Here is a 14,513-nt window from a genome sequence, read left to right on the forward strand (position 1 = left end):
ATGTCTCTGTGTGTGTGTGTGTGATAGTGTTATTTATTATATCAAACAAAGCCCTTAAACAAGATGAAAATGACCAAAACGTATTTTCCTACATATCTTTGATTTAAGTCTTATAGAATTAAATAAGTTAAGAAACATTGGCCAGTGTAATCCTCCGGTTATTCAAGGAGACAGCATTTTTCCTGCTGTAATGCTTTTGAGCGTAGGTCTAAATGAGCAGAGATGAGCTGGAGATAAACAATGACTAGACTTCATAGTACTTAAGATTATATGTTATGAGTTAAAACTTTTTCGATGAAACAAAAATACCAGTAATAGACTGCGTCTGACTCGTTGGACTAAATCCTTTCCTCCTTCTTTAAAAATTGTGACACCTAAGTGAAGGTTTCTCACAGAGGTGCAATGCCAGAAATTTAGAGAAAGGTCACAGTCTATTATATTGACCCTAGTAGTTGATAGATACTTATTTCACCGATAACAGACGATTAAAAAGTAAAATCGCGGGATTCGACCTTAGAACGAAAAGAGGCAATTTTTCCTCTGTCATTATATCGATTCCAGCAATTGATTACCCTCTCAGTGATAAGCTTTCACCACTTAGAATAATGCGGTGCTCTCTATAGAACAAAAGATAGATTCCTGTCGACTCCAACCACCGATGTGTTTTCCATTCCTAATTCACATTCCTGCGTTTTATGTCACTAATTCCTTTAAGAAAATAATGAAACTCATAATTCATAAAAATTATGGTTTTTGTTCTTAAGTTGTGTTTTTTTGTTGTTGTTTGTTTGCTTTTTTTTTTTTTTTCTCAGTTTGAAATGTTAGATTGTGAATTAATTCTCTTTACAAATTAAACTCCAATACTGCTCAGAATTGAATTTATCTTTTATCCTTCCGCAGTCGAAGATAAAATGAATACCAGGCAGGCATGTAACGACGTCGAATCAATTAAAATAGATGATGATCTATACTCCCTTACAAATTCGTGATCCTCTACCAAAGTACACACCATTTGTTTCTTATCAACAAGCAAACGAAACAGTAAACAGTTTTCAAGTTTCGATTTCAAATCCTGCCAAGTTCGGTTTTGTCGTTTCTTCCTCCTTCGTCATAGGGTGGTACTTACAAAGTATCTATGAAATACTTCGAGATCGGTTGATTCAGTTGTTGTAATCGTTGATGTTATTGTTGTTTGATGTTGTTTTGTTATTGTTTCTGTTGTTGCTATCATTGTTGTTGTTGTTTTTTGTTATATAAGCCCTAACCAATCCAAAGCGAGTTCTCCAATGAAAAACATTCTCACCACCGCGATCATTTCATCTTCTCAGAGATGTCTAGTACTGCATAATCTAATGTGTACCCTTCCATCCAGTTTTGCTTTTTAAGGTAATAAGTTGTGATTGGATGGATATTTAACTGTTTATTTTCGCACTTCAAAAGCACACGTAGAAGTTGAGTCATTGAGTGGGTGGAATTTATTGGTGTGGCGATTTAATAGAAAAGACGACTGACAACCTGGTTTCACTTTGCAATGTTTTCGATCATACAACCAATTGTTGTTGTTGTTGTTAGTGTGTAGACCCCCAGATCAACGAAGCCTTTGATCAAAAACATTCCATCCGTAACCATCTTATCTTTTCTGAGATTAGCTAATGTCGCTACTTTACCTAATGTGGCCTTTCTTTTTTTAAGATTATAGAGCGTGATTTAATGGAGATTTGACTATTATTTCTAGTAAGCCAAGCAATTATGTAGAATCTATCTTATTTGGCTCGTAATCGATTTAGTTAATTATACCACTGTCCACTATAAAAAAATATTAATCGATACGAAATCAATATTTTACTCCTAAATAAATAGATTGGTCGATAGTTTCACAGATAAAACACTATTGAACGAAAGACATAAACATAAAATTAAAAACGAAAATGGAAAGAAAGAGAAGCAAATTGTTTTAAATATGGCACCCAATACATAAAGGAAAATTAGCAAAATAAAACAGATACGAAAAAAATTCGTTTGTGGAAATATAAATGAAATTTTATAGGGTAACAAATGTTTCTTTAAAATAGCAGACTGGAAATAAAATCGTGCTTGGAAGCTTTTATAAAACCAATCATAGATATTAAATGAATTCTCGCTTTTCTCCCATTCAAGCATCTTATTTGATATTCTAGAATATGGAGAGTACTGAAAGCAAGGCTATTGGTAATTATTATCAAAATTCAATGGTTCACTACATGAATACGTGTATGTATGGATGGAAATATAAAGTAGACAACATAAATGGCTACACTGCATAGATTTTGTATGTTTGTTTGAGTGTGAAATTATTAACATGGTCTGCGTCTATGCGTGTGCATGTATGTAAATACATATATAAAAGTGTGTGTGTGTGTGTGCAAGGTTTGTTATTCTCGGTGTATGCTTGAGTTTCTCCACATCTGTTGTTACGAATACAAAAACGTATTTATGTATGAGTTTGTTCTATATCTGTATCTGTGCACAAAAGACATAAATTAACATATATACGTGTTATCCTACGCATAAGTATACAAATGTACGCCTATATGAACGAATTTATTTATCCGCATGTGTAAATGATCAGACATATAAGTAGCAAACAGAATGATTAACCAAAAATGGAATGAAAATAGATCCAGTGAGTAAGTGCAGTTAATTATGATAAACATCGGAGGATACTGTGTAAGAAACAAATCTCGCGTTAACACTCAGTTAAGTTCAAGTCTTACTATAGATTAGAGATAAATATACTCTACTAGGTTGAGCCTAGTTGTTAGCTATTATAATGTTTCCGTGCGCTACTTAATCCCATGGCATTTATCTCTCAACATCAGATGACAAAAGTGGGTTCTGCCTAAAAGACCAGATTTCTTTTTCCCCACAGTAAAACTTTATTTCACTGTTTAACGTCACTAGTTTTCTCAATTACTTGTGTAAGGCTAATTTCGTAGTACATTTACATGTTTCCGTTAAATCTCACTTTCTCAGTTGCTGCTGCTGCTGCTAAGAGACGGTTTGGCCATGCTACATATGTGTGTGAGAGTGTTTGTGCTTGTATGTATGTATTGGGTCATCCCATAAATAAATCGGTATTTTCAATTGCATGAACTAAAAGGATGGAATAAACTACTTGCATCAACTTGCTATAAAACAGGTAGTATACCTTGTACTTATCCTTAGTGCAAATTTTGAAGAGTGCAGTTCGATTTTAACAGTTATTTTTTCAAAGCTATAATAGAAGTGACAAAGGAACATATTCAGCATATTTTGCTTTATGAGTTCAATAAAGGCAACAACGCAACGGAAAGAATATTAATGCAGAATATGGGATCGGACAATAAGCGTGAGTCAGTGTCAGCGGTGGTTTCAGAAATACCGTGCCGGAAACAACAGCCTAGAAGACGAGCCTCATCCTGAAAGATCCGTAGAGCTCGACGAGGACGTCCTGCAAATCTTGGTGGAAAAATATCCCATCGTAACTGTTGAGGAACTAGAAGAGAAGCTTGGATTCGGTCATTCAACCAGTCATTCAAGTCAGTGGTAGAATCAAAATGACCATCTTTGGTTTCAAGACAAAAGGTGTTCTTCCATCAGGATAATGCTCGGCTATATACAGCGAGGATGACATTCCAAAGGCTAGAGCAGTTTGAATTGGAAACGATGCCCCACCGAACATATTCGGCGGACATTTCTCCATCTGATTATCATTTATTCCGCAATCTTCAAAATTATTTGGACGGAAAAAATATGAATTCTGTAGACGAGGTCAGAACAGTACTGGAGGAGCTTTTCGTCATGGACAAGGGAATTTTGGAAGAGAGGCCTTGCAAGTCTACCAGACAGATGGCAGAGCATTGTATAAAATGAAGGAGAGTATATTTTAGATTAAAAAAGAACTTTATCTTAATTTTGAAAAATGAAAGATGTATTTTAAAAAAACCGCATTATTTATGGGACGACCCAATATGTAAGCATATATATACATATATATATATATATATATATATATATATATATATATATATATATATATATATATATATATATATATATATGCGCCTTCACACACACACATACACACATACATGTATGTATGTATGTATGTATATACGCATGCATGCATGCATGTATGTATGTATGTATTTATGTATGCATGTCATTATTCAGTTTTATTTCAAGATTTCTTGCCAATAGAGAAAGAGGCGGTTACTAACCTAGAACCAAGCCTCCTTCATTGAAATTTCAACATCATCAACAGGATATTTTAGTATGTATGTATGTGTGTGTGTATGTGTGTATGTATGTATGTATATATGTATGTATGTATGTACACGTGCACATTCGTATATTTTGTTTTATGTGCGTATTCTCATGAATATAGTTGTATATCTAGACATGCTCATATATACTTAAAAGATAAAATTTTGGAAAGTTTTACAGATTTTTAGTTCCAGTGATGGATTGGATCTATAGCCTTCGAATCAGCTTTCTCCTTTCTGGTTTTGAGAAGCCTAATTTCTCAAGATTGGTATTTAGACAGTGTGTTACATATCACCGTGCCGCAATAATTACAAGTATAAACCTGAACTCAATAGTTCAGCGTAGGTATTCTCTTTTTCACTGATCTTCAGCTGTATGTTAACACCTGCGGCGAGCTTCCATACAGTTTCTGTTGTCCCAATTTCCTTCTCAATGTCTGGAGAGATTATAACATTATTCACATTTCATAATTCATAAGCGAATACTTATAAAACTTATTTTCGTTCTGTATATTTTCAGCTCCTGGATGTCGAATCCCGACAGACCTTCGTGGTGAATGGCGCTATACTTTGAAAATCGCCCGCCGACTTTTGGTTGATGTGAAGTACATTGGTCTGGTATTGCTAAATAATACGGTGGTGCGGTTGAACTGTGAGAGTCGCGATGGAAATATGTTTCTTTTTAGGTGAGAAAAACTTTCTGCTCCTCTTTCAATAAAAACTATTGTAATATCTTTTAACTGAGATCTTTTGCTTGTTTCACTCATTGGATTGTGGCCATGGTGAGGCACCGCCTTGAAGGGCTTTAGTCAAACGAAGCGACCCCAGTGCTTGATTATTTAAAACCTGGTACTTATTCTACTGGTCTCTTATACCGAACCGCTAAGTTACAGTGACGTAAACAACTCAGCACTGATATGAATATGAATAGACCGGTATGAATATGTAGAAAAAAATTATTCATCGATCCTCCATTGATTTCGTAGATGAGTATTTAGTAGATCGATCAACTAAATTACCTACTTTTTTAACTAATCTGTGAAGTGACGGAGTTTTCAAATACACACGTTTAGCCTCATCATAATTCTAAATGAGAATCAGCGTAATACAGTGTGTGACAAATCTGGATATTTGAATGGATGTCAATCATCATCAAGCAAACACCGTCAACTGTTGAGAGAGCTAACTATTGAAAATGGTTGAAAAAGAGATGGTGAAACTTGATGGAGAAGTGATATTCAAGCGTGAGGCAGGTATCTGTTTGACTATATATGGCAAGTCAGACCGTCATCACTTCACAATTTGAATGATACTGAAAATCCTGATATGAAGGATTAAAGATCGGATATAAGTCAGTCGATCCAATGGACTATAAAGCCATCAAATGAAAGGCCTCGAAACGGTGCATATTCTCTCCTGGTGGCCTCTGAAACTTACTGGCGATCGATATGAAGACCTTTCGACTGACACCATTTGCACAAGCAAACTGTTTCCAAATCTCTAAGTATTGACAAAGCTGGGTATTTGAATTACAGGTACAATCCATCTGGCAAGCTTCCATACAGTTTCTGTTGTCTCAATTTCATTCTCAATGTTTGGAGAGATTGGAGGCTGTAACACAACATCCTTGTCCTTAGATGTGTTGCATTTTGGGCAAAGATATTCTATTATATTCCGTTCGACACCAGTTGTTATTTCATTTATCTTTAAGCTTTTGTGTGTGATCGCCATCGGAACATAAATGGAACAATCTTTTAACTATATATTGTCAGTTCTCATTATCTTACCCTCTTTGCACTTTAAGAACATCTGTTTCCGTTGGTCGTATAATAACGAAATTGGTGAGGCCTCATACTACAAAGTCATGGTTCATAAGGACTGCTTTATTCCAGATATATCCTTAATGTTGTTACTAGTGTTACATCCCACCTAATTGAGCAGACCAATGATTGGTTTTTTAACTGCCACTATTGAGCAGACCAATGATCGGTATTCTAACTGCCACTATTGAGCAGACCAATGATCAGTTTTCTAACTGTCGCTATAGCATCTGTTTCTCAGGAAAAGACTCCGAAGCGTCCTTCCATTTTTTAAAGTAGCTAGGATGTGATTTATGGAAAATTTTGGTGCTATTTCAAACTGATCGAATTAAAACGTAGTGATTTGTTGATTTATCCGAAAATCATAGTGCAAGGTATAATGGGAGGACTACAAGATAAAGGGAATGTGTGTTCGATTTAATAGGCACAGCAAGTTAAAAGTCCATATTTCATCACTGGCACTACATCGTGTCTATAGCCAAAACATTTTACTTCCCACCATCAAATCCATCTAGTTCTAAACAGGGTGTTGCTTTTTTGACCTTCCTTTTCAGACATAGTTTATCTAGATTAAATGTCCAAGAGGAATTATTGTTCATACGATTATAAACTTAAGAAATGAAATATTTCTTTTTTTTAATATTCACACTACTTTTCGATCGGTTTTATCTGCAGTTATCATCAAATGTCCAATTTCTAGATATTTACATACCAGAAACTTTTATTTATAAACTAAGAGCTACAACACTCTTTCTTTACTATGCCACTAATGCATGTATATTTAATGTTACGTTTTTAGGTTTAAATTTATTTTTCACTACAGACAACCATAATATACTGCCATCATCAACAGCTCTACGAATGGACATCAGCTCTATTTAGCCGCCTTCAGTGAAAAGTAAACTTAAACAATCGGAAAATATAGATGCAATCATTAAATACACATGCATCAGTACCATAGTGGATAAAAATATTACTACTGTAAGTTTAGAAATAAAGGCTACAGATTCGAAACCACTCAAACACAGTGTACTTGTCTGTATCGGAAAATATGACAGAAATAAAAACTAGCTTAGAATGCTTCATCTCCAGAGAAGAAATTAAAAGTGCAACTAATATAATCATATGATTTATCTAGGACTATGTCATTAAATGAATTCTTCGTTCTTAAGCCAGTAGGCTATGATTTGATGAGTTCGGGTTGTTAACTTCAGTAGACTAAACAACCACATGGATGCTCTAACGTGACACTGAAGGTGGTGGTTTCAACTATAAAAAATGATAGCTGATTTGTTGGTTCGTAATGCCACATTCAGATCCTTTCGCAGAAATGTTACATGAAAGAGATTAGTGCCTCATCGTTGTTGGCACTCCGTCGCTTACGACGTCGAGGGTTCCAGTTGATCCGATCAATGGAACAGCCTGCTCGTGAAATTAAAGTGCAAGTGGCTGAGCACTCCACAGAGACGTGTACCCTTAACGTAGTTTTCGGGGATATTCAGCGTGACACAGTGTGACAAGGCTGACCCTTTGAATTACAGGCACAACAGAAACAGGAAGTAAGAGTGAGAGAAAGTTGTGGTGAAAGAGTACAGCAGGGTTCGCCACCATCCCCTGCCGGAGCCTCGTGGAGCTTTAGGTATTTTCGCTCAATAAACACTCACAACTCCCGGTCTGGGAATCGAAACCGCGATCCTATGACCGCGAGTCCACTGCCCTAACCACTGGGCCATTGCACCTCCACTGCCTCATCGTAGAGGAGGTTTAACTCTCTATTTCACGCAAGAAATCAAGGATAAACGTAAGCTGAGGACGTGGATGGGTGAGTGCAAGTTATCAAAATACTCGTTTGTTATACAGTTTTCTTGCCCCACTCACAGTATTACCGATTTACAGCGAAGTGGTTGCTGCGACTTCAACAACGCAGTAATGGCAACAGAATACGAACGGTCGACACTTACACCCGCAAGTTAATGAGGAAACAGCTCTTCCAAATTCGATTCTTTATATTTCCATGTTTTATAAACGTTCTTAATTTCTATTTTAATGCATGAATTTATAGATCTTCAGCATGCCATTTTTCCATTATGCTAAATAGTTCTGTTATGTCTTTCATTTTCTATAATTAAACTACTGAATGCGTAACATTTAGTCTAAGTTACAAGAAATTCAGTTATGTCTTCAATAAAGCTTGCTAAAAGCGTAATATTCGAACACATAACGGAGTCAGTGAGGCGGTCGACTCCATCGACTCCAGTACCTGACTGGTACTTTACTTTTTTTTTCGATCCCAAAAGGATGAAAAGCAAAGTTGACCTCGGCTTGGACTGAACTTAGAACATAAAGAACCGGAACAAATACTGCAAAGCGCTTTTTCTACGCTCTCCTGATTCTACCAGCTCGCTGCCTTGTTGTGGCATTCCATCGGTTGCGACGAGGGTTCCAGTTGATTTGATCAACGGAACAGCCTGCTCGTGAAATTGACGTGCACGTGACTGAGTACTCCACAGACGCGCGTACTCTTAACATAGTTCTCAGGTAGATTCAGAGTGACACAAAATGTGACAAGGCTGGTCCTTTGAAATACAGGTACTACTCATTTTTGCCAACTGAGTGGACTGGAGCAACGTGAAATCAAGTGACTTGCTTAAAGACACAATGTGCGCGGCCGGGAATCATCACCTTGTAATAAGACAATAATAGCTCTATACGAACAGAGTCCACAGGGGCTAATGATGTCTGCGTTGGCAAAAGTTATACAGTATAGAGGATAAACCAAGGTGGGGTAGAGGAATGCGACCTAACGCTCTCGTTTACTTGTTTCAGTCATTAGACTACGACCATGCTGCGGCACTGCCTTGGAGGATTTAATCGAACTAATCGACCCCAGTACTTTTTTTAAAAGCCTGGTACTTATTATTTCGGTCTTTGTTTTCGCAGAGCCATTAAGTTACGGGGACGTAAACAAGTCAACATGGGTTGTCAAGCGGTGGTGGAGGACAAGCACACACACACACACACACACATACATACATACTTACACACAGTGGTCTTTTAGTTTCTGTCTACCAAATCCATTCAAATGGCTTTGGTCGGCCCAGGGCTATAGTAGAAGACACTTGCAGTGGGTCTGAACTCGACGCTTTATGGTTGGGAAGCAGACCTTACCACATAGCCACGCCTGCGCTCTCGGTAGAACATTTTACTGCAAGACGAAAGGTCAATTTCGGTAAGACTCCTTTTTCTTCTCTTTACGGCATGGCAACTTCAGTGAATAATAAATTTTCTAAGTGTTGTTACTCAGGCGCTGTAGTCTTAGAGTTGCTGGCTGCTGACCAAATTAATTCTTATCTTAACCACTCTTTCATGGTATTGGGAAATCAGCAAAGCTGAAGGCGATTTTTTGTTTTTGTTTTTGTACTGTACAGGTACTGACGATTGAATACTAAATAAGAACAACAGTTGAGAACATTAATTAGATATTCATCTTATGAAGTAATACCATTCCTTTGCATTTGTCATCATCTCACATCGTTCTCAACAGCATACTCAAAATAAACATTGTGTGTGAAGTTGTTTAATGCAAAGGGTTAATTATAACCGGATTTTATTCACCTCTATCAACCGAAGCTCTTCTCGTCAAAGTCACTTTATGATTGAATCTGTATCTATGCTAAAAGGTACTGTGTTTGTGTTGTTCTATATAGTACAAGCAGTTAGAAATTCAACTCTAATAGAGAACCAAGTTACTTGAAACAAAAGCTGTTCCTAAGAAATTGGATAGCATCAAATACTTTTTTATTTTATGTTTGCTACTCGGAAGACCGGGTGGTAAACAAAACGCAGTGCTATTTATATGGTACAAACTCATGTCGGTTATCGTTTAGCCCCGAGTCAACCCTAATCAAGCAGACCTATAACCAAAAGCATTCCAGCCGCGTCCATAGTGTCTTTTTTTAAGGTTGCCTAAGGTTACCTAAGGTTACATTAAGTAATGAGGTTTTCTTTCCTTTTGTCTTTATTATTTATGATAGTAAGGCATGATTTAAGGGAGATATAGTTGCTATTTCTACCAACCCGTGATGCCTAGACCCTTCCTCGATAGCTCAAAAAGATTTATCAGTGAAATTAGGGAGCATTCATGTGATCGCTCAATGCACTTAGAGTTAACAACCCTAAACCCACCAACACCACCAACCCCCAGCCTACTGGCTTAAGAAGGGAGGATACATTTAATAACGTAGTCCAAGATAAGCTACACGATTATAATGTTTGCTCCAGTAATCTCATGTCTAAAGGTGAAACATTCTAAGTTATTTACATCCACTTTGTTTTATTCTTCGTTCATCATATTATTTTCCGGTACAGACAGGTTTTGGTGTCTGACTAGATTCGAACTTGGGGGCCTTTATTTCTAAACTAATAACATTAATGTTCTTATCTACAATGGCACTGACGCATGTGTAATTAATCATTGCATTTGTATTACAAATATTTATTCAACTAACCTAAAGTACGTTTGTTCCTAATCCCTGACGCTGATGTAGCTATTTTTATCCCGACCAGGCGGTCCACTAGCGCAACTCAGTCACTGATATTGACTGGTTTTTAGTTAAATCTACAGCTTTTAATCTACCCAGGATTGTTACTCTTCGGTATTTCCCATTGAGGAAGACAAAGGAGCAGGAAACACACGTCTGGGAATCCACTAGAGGGTTTATTGAGGGAAAACACCTAAAGCTCCACGAGGCTCCGGTAGGGGATGGTGGCGAACCCTGCTGTACTCTTTCACCACAACTGTCTCTCACTTTTTCTTCCTGTTTCTGTTGTCACTGTAATTCAAAGGGTCAGCCTTGTCACGCTGAATCTCCCTGAGAACTACGTTAAGGGTACACGTGTCTGTGGAGTGCTCTGTCACTTGCACGTTAATTTCACGAGCAGGCTGTTCCGTTGATCGGATCAACTGGAACCCTCGACGTCGTAAGCGACGGAGTGCCAACAACAACACCTTTTACCATACAAAGAATGTTTATTCCACTATAACTGCAGTGAATTTACCTTTAGAAATTAAAATATGTTACAAACATATTTAGACTAATCTAAAGTTCACTTTTCCTAATCACTGCTTGACTGAGATACATACATACATACATACATACATACATAGGGTTCTTTACGGTTTCCGTCTATCATTCATAAATCATTGGTCGGCGCGCGGCAATAGTAGAAGACACCCAAAGTACTGTGCATTGGAACTGAGCTCGAAACATTGATAGGATTTTTGTGAATGAGTACTAAATGCCTACTTCTCAGTACCATTCATCCAATGTTATGTCCGTTCCTAAGTTAAATCTATCTCCACCCAAGATAATCTACTACCGAAAGTTAAATCTACCACATAAAATAGGAGAAAACATAAAATGTCCAACCCGAGGAGTCATCATATCACTCAACATTTGGAATGTTTTGGTCTTTAAAACGAAGAACTTAACAATATATAACATTATATAGCTTTTGGAACAAAAACAAAACACCCCATTCCAGGAAAGCTTTTGCAATACTAAACAAAGCCAAACCAATGCCAAACTAAAAACATCTTACCTCCCAAAATAAACATCTACTTAAGAACAACAAGATTTTTTTCTTCCCCGTAAATAGCAATAAGTTCCTTTGTCTCGATTTAGAAACAGCGTTACATTTGGTTTATGAAAGAATTTCAAAATCGACAGCTACAAACTCTCTATAAATAGTGTCTATAAATTCTTTACAGTACTTTTTGTTTCCTTCGGTTTTTTTTTCTTTTCTTTTCTTTTCTTTTCTTTCTGCTTTATTTATGCGTATGGGGTTTGGAGTGGCTCCTTATTGCGTTTAAAAGTTTTTCTCATTCATTTCTGTTCAAATCGATACATTTACAGACTTAATCCCTAGCCAATGAAAGTGTAAAAGAGTGGAACCAAGTAATAATGGTGTAAAGGTGTTGATTCATTGTAACCAAACTGAATGAAAACTCTGTGCCAGTGGCTGGATTATATCTGTGAGCTATGTATGTGTATGTGTATGCGCGTAAAGGAGTCTGAGTGTGTAAAAGTGTCTGTGTGTTTGCGTGTGTGTGTACGTGTGTTTGTCGGTGTCTGTGTGTTTGAGTCTGTGTGTGCGTGTCTGTGTGTATATGTTGAGTCTATTTGTGTGAGTCTGTCTGTTTCTATATGTCTGTCTGTGCATTTGTCAGTATGCGTGTGTATGCGTGTTTAAAAGAGATTTTGTTCCGTTTCTTTTCCTGAATATATTTTTTCCGTTTTTTTTCCTAATCATTGGAATTATTCTGACCAAAAGCGAAGATGACTGAGTCTAAAGGATACGATGCTGATTAAACTAAATGAGAGATATCTATTAGCCTGTCTCCTGTTACTAACATTGCGTTGCATTGATTGTCAAGATGAATAACTCTCAAAACCCTTAATATTCTTTTAAAATTTCCAATAACTTCGTCTGAAATGTTTATTGTATCTGTGTGTGTGCATGTGTGTGTATGTGTTTTGTATTTATTATATGTGATAGAGAAAGAGAAAGTTTGTATCATAGCTAAAGCACTTTAATTTCTATTCATTCATCTTCTCTGCTTCCTGAGAAAGAGATGGAGGTAGAGTACTCAAGCACCTCCTCCATAGGTTCCTGTCAGAAGCTACTGCCATTTCACTTTCCGGATGAATTCCCAAGCGTGACCAGCTGGAGCAACGAATATTATCCAACAATCTTTGTTCTTGGTCTTCCGCCAGGTCTGTTGCCGGTTGGCTTGGTCTGCTGCCGAAGAATCTATCTTGCAATTCGTTCTTGCGACATTCTAATCACAGGTCCGTAGTACCGAAGCTATGACTTTTCAATGCGGCTCGGCCTAGAAAAACTCCCTGGTCTCCGAGCTACGCACCCTGTAGAATAATCTAACACAAGAGACCCTTCGGAGGAAATTGGGTTTAATTTCCAAGCATACAGTTTTTTTAAGTGCACAATTTTTAATTGTGTAGAAATTTTCTCAAGCTGAGTTTTCTACACAGGGCTCTAATATTCTTGACCAAGTTTGTTATATCAGTCAGAACGTTACCAGTTTGTATCATGAAGCCGGTGTCTATGGGAATTTTGTCTTTATCCTGAAGAAGAACTCTGTGGGAAACGTTGAATTTTCCACCCTCCACGGCAGTTTCTCTGAACTCCTTCTTCCGCTTTAGATATAATAATTTTTTTTTTAGTAATGTATGTGTGCATATATATACAAACAAATCTGGGCACATATATACACTGCGTTTCAAATTATTAACGACGTAGCACTCTTTGAATTTTATTTGAAAACTATTCCGTGGAATTCAACGAAGTGTTCACAGAACGTGATGTGTAAAACACGTGGGGTTCTGTAAAACAACAAAGAAACTACGGCGATTTACCAAATTCACGTAAACCTTCCCTGTTTCAAATTATTAGCGAGGGGTAATCAAAACTCATGTAAACAAGAAAATGCCAATTTGATTGTTTGATGTATATACTGAAATGAACACATGAACACATACAGTCATAAACATGGAAGAAATAGAAGTAAACAAATATACAGCATTTAAAAATGATAGGTGAGCTGGTTAATAAGGGATATATGAGCCTTTATTTGACATAAGTTGGAAAAGACGCTGGTCCATGAAACATGCTAATTTCTGGATTTCCTCTGATATTATACCACGAGATACATGCACTATTGCCTGCCACAGTTCATCTTTTCTCCTAAATTGGCGTCCATTTTCGTAAACTCGTCGCTTTAGAATACTTCACAAGTTTTCTATTGGTTTTAAAGGAAACAAACAGACCACTTCATCTTCGGAGGTCCACAGAAGCGTAATTGTTGCAGATATTCTGTAATTTTCTTCGCTGAATGTGAGGACGCATTATCTTGTATGAATACATATTATAGCTGTCTTGAAGGTGATCCTTTGCTTTTTTAACCAAGGTTCAAGCTACTCCCTCAGAAAGGCTATGTAAGCATCATCAGTCATTTTAACACAAGAAACAATAAATCATATTATCTCTGGCTGCCCAGTCCTGGCTAAGAAGGAATATATTCACAGACACGACAGAGCTGGGACCTACATACACTGGAAGCTATGCCAACACTATCGAATAACAACAGGAAAAAAATGGTATAGGCACACGCCAGAAAAGGTCACAGAAAACGAGAAAGCAACCATACTCTGGGATATGCCAATACACACAGATAGAGAAATTAAGGCTAATATGCCAGTTATAGTTGTCAGAGATCATGAAGAAAAAAAATGCTTTCTAATTGATGTATCACTACCAGCAGATGACCACGTTTGTCTAAAAGAAATGGAGAAACTTTCAAAATACAAAGACCTGGAAATAGCGGTAACTC

At 37.0% G+C, this 14,513-nt stretch overlaps 1 protein-coding gene across 1 annotated transcript in view; it reads left to right on the top strand.

Moving 5' to 3' along the window:
• The window catches only part of LOC106875689 (uncharacterized), a 127,800-nt gene that overhangs the window by 109,056 nt on the left and 4,231 nt on the right, over positions 1-14,513 (top strand). The window contains exon 7 of the mRNA XM_052969701.1: positions 4,804-4,969. Within this exon, the coding sequence (XP_052825661.1) occupies positions 4,804-4,969 (166 nt within the window). The remainder of the gene's footprint in view (positions 1-4,803; positions 4,970-14,513) is intronic.

The sequence above is a fragment of the Octopus bimaculoides genome, chromosome 7 (assembly GCF_001194135.2).
Source record: "Octopus bimaculoides isolate UCB-OBI-ISO-001 chromosome 7, ASM119413v2, whole genome shotgun sequence".
NCBI lineage: Eukaryota > Metazoa > Mollusca > Cephalopoda > Octopoda > Octopodidae > Octopus > Octopus bimaculoides.